The following is a 22,915-nucleotide window of genomic DNA, read 5'->3' as shown; positions in this document are numbered from 1 at the left end:
CATGGGCAAAGACTGCATGTCTAAAACACCAAAAGCAACAGCAGCAAAAGCCAAAATTGACAAATGGGATCTCATTAAACTAAAGAGCTTCTGCACAGCAAAAGAAACTACCATCAGAGTGAACAGGCAACCTACAGAATGGGAGAAAATTTTTGCAATCTACTCATCGTGTCTTTATTTTTAACAAAAATGTTTAAAAAGTAAAAATAAACACATTTTAAAAATGAAAAAATGTGTAAAATAAGGATATAAAGAAAAAATATTTCTGTACCACTGTACAATGCATTCATGGATTTAGCTGTATTATTACAAAACAGTGAAAAAGTCAAAGTATATAAAGTAGAAAAGATACAGTAAGCTAAGGTTAATTTATTATTGAAGAAAGAATACTATTTTTTATAAATTTAGCATAGCCTAAATGTCCAGTGTTCATAAAGTGCATAGTAGCAAACAGTAATGTCCTAAGACTTTTCATCCACTCACCACTCACTCACTGATTCACTCAGAGCAACGTTCAGTCCTGCAAACTCCATTCATGGTAAATGCCCTATTTAGGTGTATCACTGTTTATCTTTCATAGTATTTTTTACTACACCTTTTCTATGTTTAGATATGTTTAGATACACAAATACCTCTGTGTTACAATTGCTTACAGTATTCAGTAGAGCAGCATGTACATGTTTGTAGCTGAGGAAAAATAGGCTACATGATATAGCCTAAGTGTGTAACAGGCTGTACCATCTAGGTTTGTGTGAGTACAGTATGATGTTTGCACAACTACAGTATTGACTAACAACACATACCTCAGGATATATCCCTGTTGCTAAGTGACACATGCTTGTATTTCTAATAATACATTAATGAATGGAAAATGAAATAAGTCCCCATTCATGGGCATTTGGGATGATTAAAAAGAATATAATTGTGGTAGATCAAATAATGTCTCCACCCCTATAAGAAAAGTCCACATCCTAATCCCTGGAACTTCTGAATGTGTCGGTTTACGTGGAAAAGGGCAGTTAAGGCTGCAGATGGAATAAAGGTTGCTGATCAGCAAACCTTAAAATAAGGTGAAAGTCCTGCATAATCAAGTGAGCCCAACATAATCACGAGTGTCCTTTGAAGGGAAATGTCCTAAGAGGCAGAAGTGTACCAGAGAAGAGGCAGTGTCAAAAGGACTCAGCCTGATGTTGCTGGCTTTGTAGAGAAAGAAATTGACTAAAACTCCAAGAATGTGGTTGGCCTCTAGAAGCTGAAAAAGGCAAGAAAATGGGTTTCCTCTAAAGCCTTGAGTAAGCAAGGCAGTCCAGCCAATTTCTTGATTTTAGCCCAGTGAGATCTATTTCAGATTTCTGAACTACAGACTCTACTCTAAGATTTTTTTAAAAAATGTTGTTTTAACCTATTACGTTTGTGGTAATTTGCTCTGGTCACCACAGAAAACTAACATAACGTCACCGACCTTTCTCTCCTTGTCCTCAAATTCAAGCTTCTCTGCTCAAGGGACATTATAATCTATGGATCTTTACAGATATGGTCGTTTTTCTGATATGCAAATCATTTGCCAGGATGTGACTGTATCTTCTTCGGTAAATCCTAGATGCCTGGTCTTTTTCAGGGCTCCAGAAAGCATTAACAGTGAAAGCATTAAAAAGCATTGAACCAATTCAAATGTCCATCAGTGATAGACTGGATTAAGAAAATGTGGCACATCATATACACCATGGAATACTATGCAGCCATAAAAAAGGATGAATTTGTGTCCTTTGTAGGGACATGGATGCGGCTGGAGACCATCATTCTTAGCAAACTATCACAAGAACAGAAAACCAAACACCGCATGTTCTCACTCATAGGTGGCAACTGAACAATGAGATCACTTGGACTCGGGAAGGGGGACATCACACACTGGGGCCTATCATGGGGAGGGGGGTGGGGGAGGGATTGCATTGGGAGTTATACCTGATGTAAATGACGAGTTGATGGGTGCTGACGAGTTGATGGGTGCAGCACATCAACATGGCACAAGTATACATATGTAACAAACCTGCACATTATGTACATGTACCCTAGAACTTAAAGTATAATTATAATAATAAATAAATAAATAAATAAAAGGAAAAAAAAAAAGAAAATGTGGCACATATACACCATGGAATACTATGCCGCCATAAAAAGGATGAGTTCATGTCCTTTTCAGGGACATGGATGAAGCTGGAAACCATCATTCTCAGCAAAATATCGCAAGGACAGAAAACCAAAGACCACATGTTCTCACTCATAATTGGGAGTTGAACAATGAGAACACACAGACACAGGGAGGGAAACATCACACACCTGGGCCTGTTGGGAGGTGGGGGGTTAGGGGAGGGATAGCATTAGGAGAAATACCTAATGTAGGTGATGGGTTGATAGGTGCAGCAAACCACCATGGCACGTGCATACCTATGTAACAAAGGTGCACGTTCTGCACATGTACCCCAGAACTTAAAGACCACAGTATCCTTTGGTGAGTGTTTCTTAATATCGGTAATAGGGTACTTTCTGATTATTTCTTGAGGCATGTGCTCATTTTTTGAGTCATGTGCAGGTATATGAATTCTATATCCTAATAAGACATCTGAGGACTTACTTTTGATACATCTTCACTCTCCTTCAAATTGTCTAAAATATTCCCCTCTTTATTTTTTAAATGATGTAAGATTTCTTATCTTCTCTTTGTTTGCCATAATGAGACTTTTGGGGGCACACTTGTGTGTCACAGACATCCCAAGATCATGATGATAAGCTAATGCTTTACTCATAGTGCCCAATTTATATCTATATCCAGGAATGAAAATGTCTTCAGCATCTCAGGTAATAAGGAGTTATCAGGCATGCCTAGAGAACAGAAGTGCTTTTAAGAACATACTGGTAATGTACTTTGGCTTTGGAATTCAACAGAACTACAGTTGGTCCTCCATATTTGTGTATTCCACATCCATGGATTCAACCAATCTTGGGTCAAAAATATTGGAAAAAAACTTCCATCTACACTGAACATGCACAGATTTTTCCCCTGTCATTATTCTCTAAACAATATAGAATATCAATTATTTACATAGCATTTACATTGTATTAGGCATGATAAGTAATTTAGAAATTATTTAAAGCCTGAAACCAGTAAGTGGCTGATCTGGGACTAGAATCTAGTTCTTCCAATTACAAGTCCCATGGTCTTCCCTATAAGGTCCAGCAGCCAACCTTCTGAAGCAAAAGACATCTAAATGAGAAAAATGGGAAGATGCTGGAGAAGTTGGTCATCTTTATTTTTCCAGGCAGAGAAAAAGACTGAATAGCAGATAGACTTTTTTTCTAGCCTCCTACGCAAACTGAAGGTCAGGTGGTAAGGAACAAGGGTTAAGTCACCTTTAAAAATAGCCCCATCTCAAAAGTCTATATATTCAGTGATCAACTTAATAGGCTCTCTAGAATCTGAAACAAGAGTCCAATCCTGTACCCACTGAGAGAATGTCCATCTTTATACAATTGTCACCCATGCTCAGCTTCAACATTCCCAGTGATGGGGAGTTTATTGCATCCCTAAATCACTGTCCTGGTCAGATCTCACGGATATGAAGCGCTTTCTTATATTGGTCTTAAACATGCTTTCTCCACATTACAGATAATGTTGCAGACTCAGGGCCATAATAATCTTAATCAAGTATTAACTGAATATTGCTCATGGAATACGCTATTTTCTTGCAGAACATTTATGTTAATTTGTAAACATATATGTACTTGTGTAATTATTTGCCTAAAGTCTGTATCCCTACTAGATCATAAATTCTAAAAAGAATGGATAATATTGAATGTTTTTGTGTGTTTATTTGTCTGTTATCACTAGATATCCCATACTAGCACAGGGTCAAATACATAACAGACGCCTAATAAATATTTAACTGGATGAATAAGTAACTGAATGGATAAATAGTATCTGAGGTTTCCATGGTGATATCCTGTAATCTTTCCTTCTTCTCTTAACCTGTCCTAAATCCCTTTAGCTATTTCTCCAAGTGTCTGAATTTTAATTTGCACACCACAAAAGTCCTCCTGTCAGAGTGGCCAATCAATAGTCCAGTGTAATATGAATCAGCAGTATGATACAGAGCTTACAACAAATCTGTAGTTTTTTCTAATACTATTTAGTAGAAACAATAACTTTCTCATCTATAACTTTGTAGTATTTTGTACAGACTTTTTCTATTTTATTAAAATTACATTTATACCTGCTTCCTGTCAGATTTTGAGCTCTTTTAGGATCAGACTTGTGCCTGGTTCATCCTCGCCTTCTCAACACATGACATGATTCTGACACAAAGATATGCTAAAAAAAGATTAATGAATAAAAGATGAATATACTACTTAGGCTGTAACTGGAGTACCTTCAGTTCTTGGTTCTATATTCTAAATAGGAGTTAAACTGACTGCATTACACGCAAAAAGTAACGGGAATTAAGTCACATTAAGGACATTGGAGGAATGAGTGATGCTTCATTTTGACCAGAGGAGACTGCAGTAGAGACGGGTTGGGATCAGTGTGACAGGTACTGAGCTGTAGGTGGAGATCACAGGGTGACAGTCTGGGGTTCATGTAAGAAACATTTTTCTAAAATCACAATGAAATAATAAGCTTCTGGGCAGTGAAGGTGTTCAAGCAAAGACTGGATAACTCTTTATGAAAGTTGTGGAAAGAGAATGTCAGCATCTGCTGAATCAGGATTAATGGGCGCTCAACTCTCTTTCTGCCTGCAGGCCTGAGATTCCAGACTGGCAAGGTCTCTCCTATTCAGTGACAGAACCCCATGTCTGTGGATCTCTGTGGGACAGAACAGAGGCAAGCTCTCAACCCCTGCTGTGTGATCACCCATGTGTCTTTCACTGCTAAAGCAGTCTCTGGCAGGCTTATCTGAAAGTGGCTGGCAGACCACGAGGGTATTTGAATGAATATTGTTCTTTCTACAGAAAACCTGTATAAAAGTGAGATTTAAGGATTTTTTAATTGCGGACAACTATGCAAACATACACAGGCATTGATAGAGATTCACTCAAAGATACAGAGGCATGATAAGAGAATCTGAGAGAAGCATACAGAAGCGCAAGCAGAATTGTAGCTAGAAACACACTTATTGTATACACACCTCAAAGACACAGACTGATCAAATTCACCTGAGACAGCTTTGTGATGTGAGAGTTGGACTAAGAGGCAGAGGACCAGAGCTCACAATGGCTCCAGAATGGGCCTCAGGTAGGCACCAGCCAAGAGAGGAGGTTGCCTTTATGCCTCTGCATAAGAGTTCCCAGATGCCAGAGCTCCTGGGGTCCTGCTTTGCCTGAGTGTGATGCTGTGCTGGTGATGGGGAAATGAGGGGGGTTAGATCTTGGGAATAAAAAGCTAAGAAAAAGCAAATAAACAAACAAAGAAGAAACCACTTCACCTAGAGATACTGCCCTCTCCCCACTGAGAAAATGAAATTTCAGCTCTTTCCTTATAATGAAGAAGTTGGAGACAAATTCTCCAAACTTCATAGCAACACCCTCACAGTTATCCAGCCTCAAAACTGCAACTCTGTGCCCAGAACAGAGTCTAGATCCCTGAATTCTGAGCTTAAAACTCAGATCTCAGGCAAAACCTAAAGCTTAGATTCCAGTGGGAAAATTCCAGAGCTCAGATCTCAGAGGCCGGAGCTTGAAGGCCAGAGACAACACCAGGATTTAAGCCATAGAGGATATGACCTGACTGCCTCAATCCACTTAGTCCTATACTTCCCTCCTAAATTCCCACTCCCATGGTCTGCCAAGTTACAAGTTCAGGGCCTCCTCCAAAAGAAACATTCCAGGATACTGAAGGACCACAGGTTCAAAATCATACAGACCTAATTTTAAGTCCTGACTTTGCCACCTGATTTTAGAAGATTAACATTCCTTTAACTTTGAACCTGATTTATAAAAAAAAGGATAGTACCTATATACAAGCGATTGAAATCCAAATGAGAAGAAGGAAGTAATAAGTTTTTTTCTTTTTATTGAATTTATCACACATGTTAGTTATCATAAGTGTCCTTGCAGGTTTCAATTTCAGGTCTCCCAAACAGATTCTTTTTCCCAACATCTGAACTTCCCGTTAAATAATCCATTTTGCCTCCTGTTCATCTCAGTTTTAGAGTGAGGGTGTATTGAGAGAAAGAACAGCAGGAGGGCTCTCTCCCTTTTCCATCAAGTGATAGGATGGTTCAGGGAGGAAAATAGAAGATGTAATGTTCTCTTCCCCATGTAGAGCACTGAAATACCAAAGGAGCAGAGGAACAGTGGCAGAAGAACACCTTCTACTTTTCATTATTGTTATAGGATTGGTTGGATCAAAAATAATGAGTTGGGAACCAGGAGATGAAATTCAGGAGTAATCATGAATCATGACCTTGTAAGTTAGGTAACAGAATCATGGACAAAGACGGAAACAGATGATGCCTCATGCTGGGCATAAATTTCTGCCTTCCAAGTAAGACACTAATCTCTTTAAGGAAGCAACTGGGTTCTAATCGTTTTTGTACCACCAGGACCCTGCTCACTAGTAGAAACTCTGTGGTTTGATGATCAAATGAGTTCCCATAACATAGCAAGGCATAATAGGAGACAACATTAATTGTTCCTGGTAGACCAGGAAGAGGAAATACATCTTAGGCTTTGGAAAGTCTTTGGTAGATAGCATAGATGGAACATCTACTACTATAAATTTACAGATTCAATAACCTATACTCAGATTTCACCCCAGCCTCCCAATCCCAATGGCTGCCCCTGAACTTGACAGAGTCAAAAACTTCTCTATCTCTGAAATCCTAAATTTCCTGTTTTCATATCCTTGCTATAGGCTTCTACCTTCCAACCTTCTCATGCCCATGCACTTGCTCTTGAGTCCCCATGATCCCCTAATTTCCCTCTGGTCTATGAACTCTTCTTCCTCACTTTTCCCCTGAACTACTCACCCACACCAAGACTGATATTTTCATCTCCTCTTTACCTCTCTTTCACATTCACATAGTAAACTCCAACCTTTAATAAATTCTACAATCAAACCAGGTATGCAGCTGGATAAAACCAAAGAAGAAAGTATTTTATGGGAATAAAAAAGAGAGAATTATTACTTAACCATTACCAAAATTTTAAACTTATGCGCACCTTTATTGATTCTTAATCTCTATTTTCTGAGAAAGAGATTTCTCTCCTTCTCCAAGGACAAGCTCTCCACCTTCAGGATTTCATTTCTTGTCACCTTCTTCAGAGCCTTTTTCACTAATCCAGTGCATATTCATTTTCTCCCTTTCTGCCTCTTTTCCTTCAGGCAATAAGTGTGTGCAAGACTGTTCCATCATAAATATGCAATAACATTCTTCTCTACCCACCACTCTATGACCCTTTCCCAATTCTTAACCAAATTTCTTGAAAAATTGTCTCTCCAGGTACCTGGAAATAGGAGTTTGTATTGTTTAATTATTATTTTTAGTGATTTGCCTGCTTCTCCAGCTTGTTTCTGAGATCTTCAATGTCAGGATTCAATCTTACGTTACCTTCTATCACTGCTCATTTCATTATATTGTGGCTTCCACACTCCCCTCCTCTGAGTTGAAACAAATTTCTCTATGGTCACCAAGTGACCTCTTTGTCTCTGAATCTAATGCAAACATTCTCTCTCCCAATTCACTTGATCTTCCTGCTACAGTTAACACTGTTTTTAACTCACCTTTTTAGAAACACCTTCTTCATTCAAGAGTACTATTTGTCCACAATTGTATTTCTTCCTTGGCTTCTCCTTCTCTACCTTCTTTACAGAATTCTCTTTTCTGTCTTTATTTTAAGCAGCCTCAACCTAACTTCAGGCAAAAATAAACAGTAGTCAGAATGATGCAAACTGAGAAGTCACACCATAAGAGACTTCAACGTAACCTTTATTTAAAGTAGCTCTTCTACTATATTTTCATGGTATTTGATATCTCAAAATAAAACCTTCATTCTGGAATTTCAGCATAATGTCTCTTTTATTATCTTTCTCATTTTAGAGTTCCCATTTTATTCCTACCACTCCTCATAAACAGAGTGAAATTAGATGGTGACACGGTGCTGAATAATATCCAGATATATCAGTCATAATCCCAAATATATATAGGTAGTGAGAAGAGATTCCTCTATTCTTTTGGTTTCTTTCTCCTTCCAATGAAAAGGCAAAGCATCCATTTAATGCGTAGTATTTTCTCCTCATGGGTTACTCTCCTTGCTAAACCTCTCTTCCCCCAAACCCACATTTAAAGTCCATGTCTCTAAGAGGTCTTTTTAGATCTATAGCCTGTTCAGATCTGCTTTTTTTTTCTTTGATTATCTTTGCTGCAAGATTTTCTCTGAGTCATGAAGAAATAAAAAGACTCTTCTAAGAATTCATTACCCCGCTGTCTGTAACCACTGGCATGCAAATTGAGGTAGTCTAGAAGGTAATATTTTATATATTCTCCAGATTTTCATCAGTCTACAAAGCAACTTTGAAAACTTTTCCTCCATGGAGAAAATTCCCCCCCACCACCCTCCAAACATTTTTTCTTTGCTTTGTCCACAGGAGTGTCCATCAAAACTTCCTAAATATGACCTATCTTGGAAGGAAGGTCAAGAAGGTGGAGAGACACAAGCAATGCATAGAATATCATGAGCACACACACACACACACACACACACACAGAGTTACTCAAAGGTACCAGAAAATATACATTTTTACCCTCTTATACTTACACACCCAGGTATTTATAGGCACTATCTCACACACTCACATACACACAAACTATCAAACACTCCCTTACTCATACAAAATAGTATCATGCAACAACTTAGGAAGACTCATTTGTATTATGCAATATATTTCAAATATTCCCTTATGTTGAAGCCCTCCTGAATAAATGTTTACACACACACACACACACACACAGTGTCACAAATGCATCAGCATTAACAAAACCACAATAATATCTCCACCAATTATTTTCCCACATACATACATATACACTGACATACACAATACTGAAAATCCAGCTAAGATTGACAACTACATTGTTAAATGACTTCAGTTCATTTGGTTCTGTAACTTTTCTCCAGCTGTACACACAAAAGTCAGGTATCAAAAACAAAAATTCAAATTGTGGGCTTTTAAATAAGAAGTATAAAATATCCTTGAGACAAAAAATGTATAAATGATGCAGCAGTGCCTTAACTCAATGACATGTGATTTGGTAGTATGGTTTTGATTTAGATGGAAACCTGGCATCAGGGGTCTGTGATCCTGGATTTTGGAAGGGGTCAGATTTGGCTCACATTTAGAAGGGGAGATATAAGGGTTAAAAGCTGCCTGGAATTTTGGCAAAAGTGTTAAAATTTAGAATAAAATCTAGATACAGAGGTCAGGTGGGCAGTGTGATGTAGGGAGCACTCACTGGATGGAAGATGCTTTCCTTGTAGCTGGATATACTATGCTGTGGGTCCAGCTAGCAATGGCATCAGCTCATTCTCCTAAGACTTATAAATTTATGAGCCCTCCAGAACCCCAAGGCTTGCTTATGTGTGGTAGGAGGAGGGACCATGGAAATAATTGGGAGGGCAGTACAGTGAAGAGTGAGTTGGGCCATAAGAAAATTGCTCCCAGGAGAATTTCTTTCTTGGCCCAATTATCCCTGATGTAATCATCCATATCTATTAGTGTGTTAATCCTTCTTTTATCAGGGAATGTAAACACACTGCATACATGTATGCACAGAAACATAAATAGCCATAGCTCTCCTAAGACCTTCACAGATACCCCCTGAGACCTATTTAACTATTTATTTACTAACATTCACATTGCCTCATTCAAATTTACACACATACAAACAGATAAACACAAATACGCTCAGGCAATTGCCCAGTGCTCTAGTCACTAACTGTCACTAATTGTATGTATTGACACATCAAATATACATTATAATCTATGTATTCTTACATTGATTATATACACCAATTTAAATTATAGACAAAACTTAGAAAAAGACAATGAAATAGAAACTTATACTTGAAGAAATGATTCAAATACATTCCGCTGCTTACATAGCTAAAAATATATATTTCAGATACATATTCACATTCCCATTAACAAATCAATAAAATATTCAACAAATTCAGATCTCCACATTTATTCATACTCGCATGTGGAATTTAAGTGTGTTATGTATTTTTGTACAAATGCATGCTGGCATCCATATAACAAATTTCTTATGCAAGCACTCCTTTTACTCCATCACTATATGGAACCTAAAAGTTATAATCAGTTTATTTCTGCCAACCAAACAGATAAAAACACATTTTTGAGCAACATTTTAGTCTAGATATTATTATCAGTATTGATGGTATACAGACCAATAAAGACATAGCACCTACCCTTGCAAAGAAAATAAATATTTAAAAACTAATCCACCTACCAGGCTAAATATATCTCCAAGCCTACCTAGAAATATGTTATAAACATATTTCAAAACAAAGCCAATGCATTTATCAAAACTTATCTAGTGTGCATGTAAGATTTGTGCAGGGTGTATTTGAAAGAAATCAAAGAACTATACAATATAATTAACTACAAATAATATTATAACTGCTGAACTATTTATGAAGAAGTGTACTGGTGTTACAACTTACTTTGAAAGGCATCCAAAAGGTGAGCTGTATTGATAAATTAGTAGAAAGATGGATACACCGGAACATAAATAAGAAATCAAGCATAACAAAATATTCATGGTAGAATTTATGTCATGAGTATACTGGTATTTACTGTGAAATTCTTTCAAGTTTTCTGTGTTTGAAATTTTTCATAATAAAATGTTGGGAAATGTTTAATGAAAAAAGGATGAAGCAAGACATAGGCTATTATGCCAAAAGTACAAACCATGTTCAAAACACCAGTGAAAATGCAAACTAATACAAGTGATCTCAATGTCCTCTAAACTAACCCTGAGCATCTTTCATATCAACTCGGTATTAAGCATGTTATGGGATAAATTTTATGTATTTGACATAATTGATATTTTCATATGACTAAAGAAAAAAATCAAATTTTTCAGTTGAAGCTATTTTGCCAAAGATTAATTACTTATGTTCAACAAATAAACATTCCCTGCCATGCCTATATCCCATTCCAGGGACATCTATTTCTTCCCCCACAGGTCTGTCTCTCCAGTGGATGCCACAGAAACATGCAGAGCCAACTATAATAGAGTGTGGTCACTGCCTTCATGGCAGAACTGAACAGCGTTATGAAGAAAAGAGGCATTGATTCTACTTCAGTGGGTAAGGTTTTAGAGATATAGGGATATAGTGTTTGATAGTGTACCTGCCAGAAGTAGTTCCCAGAGAAATCTGGTCATCTGGCTTTAAGGGAGAAGATCATTATGTACAACAGAATCTCTATTCCCTAGAACTCTAAAATGTCAATTACTTTCATCTTTCATGGACTACAATGAGTTGATGCTTTGCATGGTGCTGACCATGAAAATGAAAGCCCCTAGGAGATCATGTATCTTATAATGATAATAATACAATAAGAATGAGGCAAATAAAATGTGCTTCTGTTCTGTATTAAGGCTAAGCCCGTTTACCCTCAAGTCCACTCCTGACTCTTCTGTGACTCTTTGTATCACACCTATCCAACCATTAATTGAAGAATATGATGGATAGAGCTGGTTGGGAAGCAATGACAGATGCAAGGTATCCCTCACTCCACTCCCCTGCCTCAAGCAGAGTCTCTAGTGTGAGATGCATCTCTTCTATGGTTCCAGCTTCCACTGGTTGGGCTCACTTTGGCTGTAGTTCTGGTAACCTCACCTTTGGCTTTCCAGTCTATAGGTGGTAGTAGCTTCCTGCTGTTACAGATCTCTAGACTATGTTACTGTCTGCTGGTCAGTTCCTCAGCTCTTTTGAAATCTGCCTAAATAATTTCCAGGAGTAAACGTATTCAGTTTTATTGTACTTGTTATTATGTTATCACCGCTCAGTCTCAATCCCATATCTTCTATACCATTTTTTGGAATATTGGGATTGAGCCTCTGCAAACTGCATTCCTCCTTTGCCAACCAGCTCCCAAGATCTACAAATATGGTGCATTAGGAAGCTGGAGCGGGAAGAAGGAACTTGTACCCTACTTCCTTTCTCTTGCTCTTTCCCTAGTGGTACTTCTTTACCCAAGTACTAATGGTCAATTCCAGTGGCCTTAGTTGGTTGTATTTTGAAGCTTTCCAACACTTCTAGACCAGCTTTACAATGCCCTCTTAAAGACCTAAGAATTAGCCAGATAAGTCTCCCCTCAACCCCAATCTCAGAGGAGTAAGTCCTAGTCACAGGGAATCTCTCTTCTGAATTCTTGAGACCCCAGCATCACCTAAACAGTTACCACTCCTCAAAGTCTGAGTTTCAGCTTCGCAGCACTCCTGTTTCAAATTTGTAAGATTTAATCATGCCAAATTCCTACCTTTTTTCCTCCAGTCCTAGGCTTAGAAGCTATGTCCTGAAGTTGCTGCCTATAATGATACCTTCATATTCCCTTTTTGTCTTGTGCATTTGCCAATATTTGTTTAACAATTCATTAATTTTTCTCAATTAAAAGAGCTGGTGTGTTTCTTATATTCTGACTAGACCATAACTGAACCTTAATTTTTGTTCCTAGGTTAGATTGTGACTGACCCGTGTGAAGCCAACAGAGTCACTTAATATGATCCACACCTAGTAGATATTAATCTAAATGAATAAACTAACATTGATAAATGTACCTTTCTGCTCTGATAGCAACATTGATGGAAAGACTATTGTTGCAGTGAAGTAGGGCATTTGTTGTAAAAGCCTGATCATTTCTTGAATGGGGTACAAGTTAGAGAGAGCTGGCATGATGTTGTCTTATGTCCTATCCAAAAGACTGCAAGGTTCCACAAGAGGTTGTAGAAGGAGTTACAAGCAACCACAAAGAATATTTTAGCTTAAACCAAGTGGAGAACAAGTGAAAAATGAGAAGCTTCTAAGAATAACCTATGAAAGTAAATATAAGAAAGAGTCAGCTTTATACATGTAAGAGACCCAGTTAACGTGATAACAACTAACTGCAGCACCAATTAATTGTGAACTTTCCATTCCCCCATCTCTCTCTTTCTGGGAGGAGAAGCCAGAAATCAGAGTTAGCACATGAAGGATGAAAGAAGAAGAAAGGATACAGCTCTGAATGCTGGAAAGTTTGACTATTATTCCAGACTAAACATTCTAGTTATTCACCAGAAGGTATTTTATTATCTGAATGTGACCAGAAAATTTAAAGAACAGAGTTTTTGTACAGGAATATAAAAGGAGAACCAGCCCCACTCAATATATTTAAAGAGACAAGAAGAGAAAAACTAGTCAGTTTCTGATTGCACCTCAATTGATGGGCTTGGTCATCATATCACATAAACCTAGAATCTCTTAGGAGGTAATGAGCTCCTCTCTTATAGCGATTGCCTGTCTATCACTAGAAGATGTTTTGAGTGGGGTAGAGAATTGGTCTGACAGATTGCTAAGTTCTAGAGAATTGGTCTGACAGATTGCTAAGTTCTTTTTCAGCTAAAAGAGCACATGCTTTATTCTCAGTAGTTATTACGGACCTCAGGAGACTAAAACCTCCCTGAAGAATTTTCAGACACAAAGTCAGCATCACTCCCCTCTATCCCAGGGCCTATCATGAGACATAAAAGTGGCAGGCATGAATTCACTTCAGCAGAGAGAGGGAAGAACTTGTTCTGTGGGTGGCTCATCAGTCTCTCTTCTGGTGAGTTCTGAAACCCTGTAGGAATAAGCCAGCTGATTCTCCTGAAGCCTGCTCCATGAAAGTATTAGACTGGGCAAGGGGTATGGTGAGGGGAAGTGGAAGAGACTGGTGGAGGGTATCTGATAGAAGCATCTTAGTAGAATGAGCAAAGGAGCAGGAAAGATCTCTGGACTCGGGGTTCTTGTTCTGGCACTGCCATGTACTGATTTTATAACCCCAAGCAATTCATTGTACTTCTCTAGAGTTCTTACTTGCCATAGTCAATTTCTCTGTGACTCCAAGTTTCAAAGGGCAAAGTTTCTGTGGCTCATTAACACTGCTGCAAATTCAGAGAGGGAAGCAGGCCTCAGGATACAGGAACAGTTCAGGAATCTAGAAGGGAAGTGGTCACAACCTAACCCATGACAAACAGCTGAAGCACATGTGGTTTAATTTTACTCTTCCCTTATGAATTCAGTGATAACAAAATATGTAAAAGTCTCCAGGATATTAAAAGGAGAAATCAGCTAAATTTTAGATGAACAATGAACAGCTAACAACTTTCATTCTTTATTATCCATGATATAGATTGAAAACTATGGTCTTTAGACAGCCTTTCTGTACATTCCTCTAGTATCTCTCTACCTTCTTTCTGCCCCCATAACAGCACCATAGCAAACTCTCACAGGCAGTCTTTGCTTGATTAAAAAGTAAAATAAAGTAAAAGAACATCACAGCCATAAAGGGTCTCAGAGAAAATGTCCTTAAAAATAAGACATACACCAGGCACGGTGACTCATGCCCATAATCCCAGCACTTTTGGGAGACTGAGGTGGGCAGATTACCTGAGGTCAGTAGTTCGAGACCAGTCTGGCCAACATGGTGAAACCTTGTCTCTACTAAAAATACAAAAATTAGCCAGGCATGGTGGCAGGCGCCTGTAATCCCAGCTACTCAGGAGGCTGGGGCACGAGAATCGCCTGAACCTGGAAGGCAGAGGTTGCAGTGAGCCAAGATTGTACCACTGCACTCCACCCTGGACGGTGGAGCAAGACTCAGTCTCAAGTAAATAAATTAAATAAATAAATAAATAAATAAATAAATAAATAAAATACATAGGTCTAGAAAAAGAAATGGAATTTTCTACACTCATATAGCCAGTACCTTCCAGAGCCAGGGTCAGGACTCCTGACACCCTCAGGGTCCTTTCTTCTAAACTGCCTGATTCTTATATGACTTCAGAAATGTCAAGCTTCTTGGTTCCAGGAATAGGAGAATTTGTGTTCGGCCTTGGAGACAGGTACTTTAGTATAATTTTTTCCTATGTATCTGCCTTTAGCCACTCACTTTCTTTGTTTAAGGGTACCTGTGAAATCTTTGTTCAGAAATGCATTCCTCTATTTTCCTTTTAAACTTCCTCTCCAATGCCTTAATGATGCTTCAAAGACCTTGGTAAGAGAGAAGAGAGTCACTGTTCAACTCCCACTTGTGAGTGAGAGCCTGCGGTGTCTGGTTTTCTGTTCCTGTGTTAATTTGTTAAGGATGATGGCTTCCAGCCTCATCCATGTCCCTGCAAAGGACGTGACCTGCATGCTCTGCACATGTATCCCAGAAATTAAAGTGAAAAAAAAAAAAAAAGAAAAGAAAAAGAGAGAGAGAGAGAAGAGAGTCTTAAAAGTCTTTAAATTGAGGTTTTATCACCTGATCTCCACAAACTGTGAGGAAAGTTCATCTCACTGGGTTTCAGTGTCCATATCTGTTAAGTATTAAATGAGAAAATAAATGTAAAGTTCTTTGCAGAGTACTTGGCACATCATGTGTGTTCAATAAGTATTCATTTTCTTTCTCAGTATTACTTTATTCCTATCTGTCCAGACAACCCACAATGTTAGCAATCCCCAAGGTATGGGAATTGATGTAATTCTGGAACAGTCAGGCAGTCTTTCTTCTACAAATACTAAAACATAAGTACCCAGACCCAGAATGGCTTTGACTTTGCCCTGAACAAAATCCTGCTTTCAGCCTGTTTTCTTCTCCCTTCTCTTTCTGTTACTTTTACATTGGCTTGGTTCTCTTCTATGTATTGTGATGTCTTTCTACAAGACTTTATGTGAAGAATGAGAGTGTAGTCAAACAGGAGAAATAAGAGACAAACATCAGTCCTGGATCCCAAGGAATCAGAGTTCTTGAGGAGACACAGGCATGTGCAGACTGCGTTCTAAGACCAGAAGGGACAAACTCAGTATAAACATGGAGGGGCCACCACTGCCTTGCTGGAAACCATAGTACCTGTGAGTTATGTATTGCTGGGGAAATTTTTTAAATGCTTCCTGGGGTGACAATGCGGCATTGCACCCCATTCCACAACCTCTGTTACTTTTAGATACCTCATGCACCCTATTAGCTTGAAAAGTCTGCTTAGTGAAAAGCCTAGCCTTCTGTATCCTCATCTGCCATGAGTGGATGTTAGGACCAGGTTGTTAAATGGCTTAACATAAAATGAGAATCTTAGGAAGTCACTTCCATTTTCCCTCTGAGATTGCATGGTGAATTCTCAGTCTTCTTAAATATTATTACTATATTACTATATTATATTTAGTAAATATAAGGCCATTGGAAATACTGAAGCTTTGACACACACAAGTGTGTCAAAAACAGAATAAACAATACAATCACTGTGACAGAGAAATGGCTGTAGGAAATAATATGTGAGTGCAAGCATAAGAAAAATGGTGAATAAATACAACACATTAAGGGTTTAAAAAGTGCCTGTGTGGATTAGTGGATTGATATCAGTGGGCAGTCCCCAAGCATGTAGATAGGATTGTGTGAGTATACAAATCTATGTGTCTATGAGTGTGTATGTATGTATAAATGCTGCATATGTGTCAGTGCAGACTGACAGTATGAGGACAAGATGTGCATGTTAAATGGTATAAAGATCAAGAGGGACTGTGTGAATATATTTGCATAACAAGAGTGACTTTATGAGATATGGAGAGAGTATGTGAATGAGCATCTTGTTAGAGTATGAATGAACTTTTTTACTAGCTGTTGTGAAGGTACATTAATGTGTCCTTGTGACTAACGGGTATTTTGAGAGTACATCTAACCATGTGAGGGCATGTAAGTTTGTATTTGGAACAATGCTCTCACACACAGAATGCTAATGTACCTATAGAATATTTAGGGACAAATGCATAATTTTTCCAGAAACAGATACAGCCTCGTGCCTTTGCACAAATACATGTTGTTTCTGTTGTTGCTTTTTTGCAGTAACTCTGCCAATGAAAAGCTGATGCCCAGAGGCAGTCAATGACCTCCACACCCTACTGTCCTTTTCCCTCTCCATCCAAGCACATGACATGATACAAACCTGCTCTGGGAATTTCTCTCATTAATTAGGGACACATGTGAATTAAGCAACGTTTTTAAGAAAATATTTAAATATTTCCAAGTGCTATTGATAACACAAACTCGTGCTTTCTTCTCTGGTGGTGTGAATTGTAGTTAGCATATTTCTATTCAATGATGCCTCCAAAATACATGAAAGTTGTAGAAATGTAGTTTAAACATTTTCCTTTTAACTAATTTCTATTATTGAAGTATTTGTCAATGTCTCCCTTCTTTATAAAACAGAGGGAAATATTAGCTCAGCCTGCAGCCTGATCATCATAAAATATGAAGAAAAGTTTGCCTGCATCATCTCAAAAGCAGTGATTTCATGAATGCATCAGTTTCCATTTCCTCGACATCATCGCTTTGTCTCTTATTTCCTGATTTCTTATCCTCCAGCAAGTGCAACTGTTAGAATTCTCCAAGTCAGAAGATCTGACCCTGAAAAGTACCCTAAGTTTGTTCTGCTATGGGGTCGTTCAATGTCACTCACCCTGCATTCTTCCTCCTGACTGGTATCCCTGGTCTGGAGAGCTCTCACTCCTGGCTGGTGGGGCCCCTCTGTGTGATGTACGCTGTGGCCCTTGGGGGAAATACAGTGATCCTGCAGGCTGTGCGAGTGCAGCCCAGCCTCCATGAGCCCATGTACTACTTCCTATCCATGTTGTCCTTCAGTGATGTGGCCATATCCATGGCCACACTGCCCACTGTACTCCGAACCTTCTGCCTCAATGCCCGCAACATCGCTTTTGATGCCTGTCTAATTCAGATGTTTCTTATTCATTTCTTCTCCATGATGGAATCAGGTATTCTGCTGGCCATGAGTTTTGACCGCTATGTGGCCATTTGTGACCCCTTGCACTATGCCACTGTGCTCACCACTGAAGTCATTGCTGCAATGGGTTTAGGTGCAGCTGCTCGAAGCTTCATCACCCTCTTCCCTCTTCCCTTTCTTATTAAGAGGCTGCCTATCTGCAGATCCAATGTTCTTTCTCACTCCTACTGCCTGCACCCAGACGTGATGAGGCTTGCCTGTGCTGATATCACTATCAACAGCATCTATGGACTCTTTGTTCTTGTATCCACCTTTGGCATGGACCTGTTTTTTATCTTCCTCTCCTATGTGCTCATTCTGCATTCTGTCATGGCCTTTGCTTCCCGTGAGGAATCTCTCAAAGCTCTCAACACATGTGTGTCACATATCCTGGCTGTACTTGCGTTTTATGTGCCAATGACTGGGGTCTCCACAGTGCACCGCTTTGGGAAGCATGTCCCACACTACATACATGTCCTCATGTCAAATGTGTACCTATTTGTGCCTCCCGTGCTCAACCCTCTCATTTATAGTGCCAAGACAAAGGAAATCCGCCAAGCCATTGTCCACATGTTTTGCCACATCAAAATATGACTTTCACACTTGGCTTTAGAATCTGTTGTTTATTTTGGCCATAGGTTCTCATCAGTAGCATCATCATCATCATCATCAAAGTATAAGATAGATTATGTGCTGTGGGGAAGGTAGGCCAGGAAATGGTGATGCAAAACTTGTAATACAAAACAAGGAGTTCCAAATGAATAGTACTTTCACTAAATACCAACAGCATTCTTAGAAAGATAAATATTGGGGGCAATTGAGTAATTAGACAAGTTTTACAGAGGAAGATTAATTTAAGCTAGGAATTATTTTCTATAATAATGAATATTACTAATATAACAACGAACTTAGTCCTAAAATGTGTCAAGTTCTATTATAATTTGTGTGTATTAATTCACTTAATATTCATACAAATCCTCTAAGACACAGATAATTAATTCTTCAGACTAACATAGATAATATGTGGTCCAGTTGACATTCAAGACTAATCTCTCTCTATTGTTAGTGCAGCACCCAACCACTACAAATATGGCCTGACAGTCAAATTGGCATCATTTAACATTACCATTGCTGCCTTTGCTTTCTCCACCACTGTCATTCTCAAACACCCACACATTGCTTTAACTTCACAAAGTGACATCAGATTAACTATTAGAACTCACCACAAAATGTATGAACAAATGTGATCCAGGTAAACTGATAGATATTGACATTTAGGAAAATCTCCAGATTTCTCTTTACTTCTTTTATCTGCCCAGCACTCAACCCTCACCAACAGAAAGTGATATTCAATATCTGAGATATCTGATTCACAGAATTTTGGGGGATAGGGCAAATTATGCTAGGGGCACAACTTCTCTTTCTCTTTCCTTCTTGAGGTTTTAACTGTCTTCCAAAAAATTACATGTTAAGAGATGTTAGAAATTAAATCCTTCTAGGATTTCCAGTTGCAAAACAAAAACAAAAACAAAAACAAAACAAAACAAAACAAAACAAAACAAAGCCTAGGATAGACAGACTAGAGCACTTATTATTTAGATACCAGAAAGTAATTCTTTCAGACCTTCTCATACTCTTCCCTTGATACCAGAGGTAGGATATAGTAAGAAATTCCTTGGTGCTAATTTTGGCGCTCTCATACTAAGTTTAGATTTACTTGTAGATCAAAAGAGAAAAGAGAGAGAGGGGAGAGAGACAGGGAAAGAGGAAGAGAGAAAGAGAAAGAGAGAAAGAGAAAGAGAGAAAGAGAAAGAGAGAGATATAGATATAGATATAGATATAGATATAGATATAGATATAGATATAGATACTATGTAGTCTAACGTAGCTCACCAGGGAAACTCATCCAGAAACCACATGATAGCAAAGCATATTGTTATCTAGAGTTTTTTTCTCTTTGTACAAAGCTGTATTGAGGAACTATCAAGAAGAGACAGAGTCAGAAAGAAGGAGCTATTTTAAAAAGGAGATAATGTAAGTACTCGGGATTCAGATTTTTCAAAAATGTCTACAGGTGCAATAAGAGACTAATAATACATGTGTCCTGGTCCACTAAATAGATTGCTTTTAGAACAATGTTGGGATAGCGCAACTTAGCATGATTTCCAATGGAAAATTATTAGGATATTTAGTGGTTTAGATTAAAGCATGGTCTTCAGTCAATTTAAATGATAACTTTTCTGATTCATATAAGAAGTTCCTATTTCAATATGAAATAAAAATTTAATGTTTTGATATTTTAGTTTCAAATATATACAATGAATACATAAATATAAAGGCAAGGCTTAGGGAAGCTGCCTAATGAAAGAAAACTCTCACTGATTCCTACCTCAGAAGCAGCAAAGGATACATTCTTTTGACCATAGGCCTTACTTAGAAACCCAATGGTGTAACATAGAAAGGACAAGGAACAAGAAAATACGAGCCTCCCAAAAAGCCTGTGACTCCTTTGCACTTTATTTTCCCCTTCCTTTCTTCAGCATTAATTAAAAGAGCTACTGATTTTGGGTTCTAATGGAAAAGGCATATTTATATTTTTCCCTCCCTCACGAGGCAGGTGCCATAAGAAAAATGTAGGACCACTCCTGCAGCTCTAATCCTAAAAAGGCCTAAGCTAAGCCCTGTTTTTGTTTTTGTTTTGACTTTGGGTTAAAAACTCTTTAACTTCTTTTTATTTGACATGATCGTTTTTGAACTCAACATTTTCCCTTATTGAAACAGCAAAAATACTTGAATTTTGGCCTAAAATAAAGGTAAAAATCAAACTGTTTTTGAATTATTTGGTTACTTTTTCTTTTCTGAACTTTTATTTTAATTTCAGGTGGTACATGTGCAGGTTTCTTACATGAGTAAATTGCTGTCACTGGGGTTTGGGGGACAAATTATTTCATCACCCCGGTAGTGAGCATATATTTCCTGCCCAAATCTCATGTTGAAATATAATCCCCATTATCGAAGGTGGAACTTGGTGGGAGGTGACTGGATCACAGGGACAGATTTCTCACGCGTAGTTTAGAACCATCCTCTTGATGCTGTTCTCATGATAATGAGTGAGTTCTCACGAAGTCTAGTTGTCTAAAAATGTATGGCACTGCCTACCTCTGTCTCTATTAGTCCTGCTCTGGACATCTGATGTGCCTTCTCCATCTTCACCTTCCACAATGATTGTAAGTTTCCTGAGGCCTTCCCAGAAGCCAATCCGATGCCAGCATCATGGTTCCTGTACAGCCTGCAGAACGATTATTTCTTTACAGCAATGTGAAAATGAATTAATACAGCATAGTAACAAATAGGTAGTTTTTTGAACCCCATACTCTTCCCACAATGCCCCTTCAAGTAGGCCTGAGTGTCTGCTGTTCCTATCTTTGTATCCATGTGTATTCAAAGTGTATCCATGTGTATTCTCCCACTTGTATGTGAGAAGAGATGGTTTTGGTTTTCTGTTCATGCATTAATTCACCTAGGATAATGACCTCAAGTCACATCCATGTAGCTGCAAAGGACATGATTTTGTTCTTTTTATGGCTACACAGCACTCCATGATATGTATGTACCACATTTTCTTTAACCAGTCCACTGTTGAAGGGCACCTTGGTTTATTTCATGTCTTTGCTATTGTAAATAGTGCTGCAATGAACATACAAGTGTATGTGTCTTTTTGGTAGAATGATTTATACTCCTTTGGGTATACAGTAATAGGATTGCTGGGTCAATGGATAGCTCTGTTTTAAGTTCTGTGAGAAATATCCAAACTTCTTTCCACAGTGGCTGCACTAATTTACATCCCCACCAACAGTGTATAAATGTTCCATTTTCTCTGCAACCTCGCCAGCATCTGTAATTTTTTGATTTTTTTAGTAATAGTCATTCTGACTGGTATGAGATGATATCTCATTGAGGTTTTGATTTGCATTTCTCTAATGATTAATAATGTTGAACATTATTCTATATGCTTGTTGGCCACGTATATGTCTTCTTTTGAGAATGATATCTTTATGTCCTTTGCCCATTTTTAATGGAATTATGTGTTTTCCATGTTGATTTAAGCTGCTTATAGATTCTGGATATTAGACATTTGTCAGGTCCACAGTTTGGAAGTATTTGCTCCCATTCTGTATGTTATCTAGTCACTCTATTGATAGCTTCTTTTGCTGTGCTGAAGGTCTTTAGTTTAATTAGGTACTACTTGTATATTTTTGTTTTTGTTGCAATGGCTTTTGGAGATTTCATCATGAAATATTTCCCAAGGCCTATGTCCAGAATGGTATTTCCTAGGTTTTATTCTAGGAATTTTATAGTTTTAGTTATAGTATCATGTTTAAGTGTTTAATTTATTTTGAATTGATTTTTGTGTATGATGAAAGGAAGGGGTCCAGTTTCAATCTGCTGGGTATGGTTAGCCAGTTATCCCAGCATTGTGTATTGAATAAGGATTATTTTGCCCACTCCTTTTTATTTTTGACTTTATCAAAGATCAGATGGTTGTAGGTGTGTGGCTTTGTTTCTGGTTTCTCTAACCTGTTCCATTGGTCTATTTGTACCAGTAACATGCTGCTTTGGTTACTGTAGCCTTGTAATATAGTTTGAAATCAGGTGATGTGATGCCTCTGGTTTTGTTGTTTTTGTTTAGGATTGCTTTGGCTCTTCGCATTCTTTTTTGTTTGTTTTATATTAATTTTCAAATAGTTTCCCTAATTCTGAGAAGAATGATGTTGGTGGTTTGATAGGAATAATGTTGAATCTCTGAATTGCTTTGGGCAGGTCATTTTAACAAAATTGATTCT

At 38.1% G+C, this 22,915-nt stretch overlaps 1 protein-coding gene and 1 long non-coding RNA gene across 2 annotated transcripts in view; one reads left to right on the top strand and one right to left on the bottom strand.

Moving 5' to 3' along the window:
• The window catches only part of LOC144334322 (uncharacterized), a 123,598-nt gene that overhangs the window by 16,821 nt on the left and 83,862 nt on the right, over window positions 1-22,915 (bottom strand). The gene's annotated exons all lie outside the window — the stretch shown is intronic.
• LOC714847 (olfactory receptor 51I2) lies at window positions 17,727-18,665 on the top strand. The gene has a single exon (XM_002808080.4). The coding sequence runs from the start codon at window positions 17,727-17,729 to the stop codon at window positions 18,663-18,665; it is 939 nt and encodes a 312-aa protein (XP_002808126.2).

The sequence above is a fragment of the Macaca mulatta genome, chromosome 14 (assembly GCF_049350105.2).
Source record: "Macaca mulatta isolate MMU2019108-1 chromosome 14, T2T-MMU8v2.0, whole genome shotgun sequence".
NCBI lineage: Eukaryota > Metazoa > Chordata > Mammalia > Primates > Cercopithecidae > Macaca > Macaca mulatta.
This window is presented reverse-complemented; position numbering and strand designations above follow the sequence as displayed.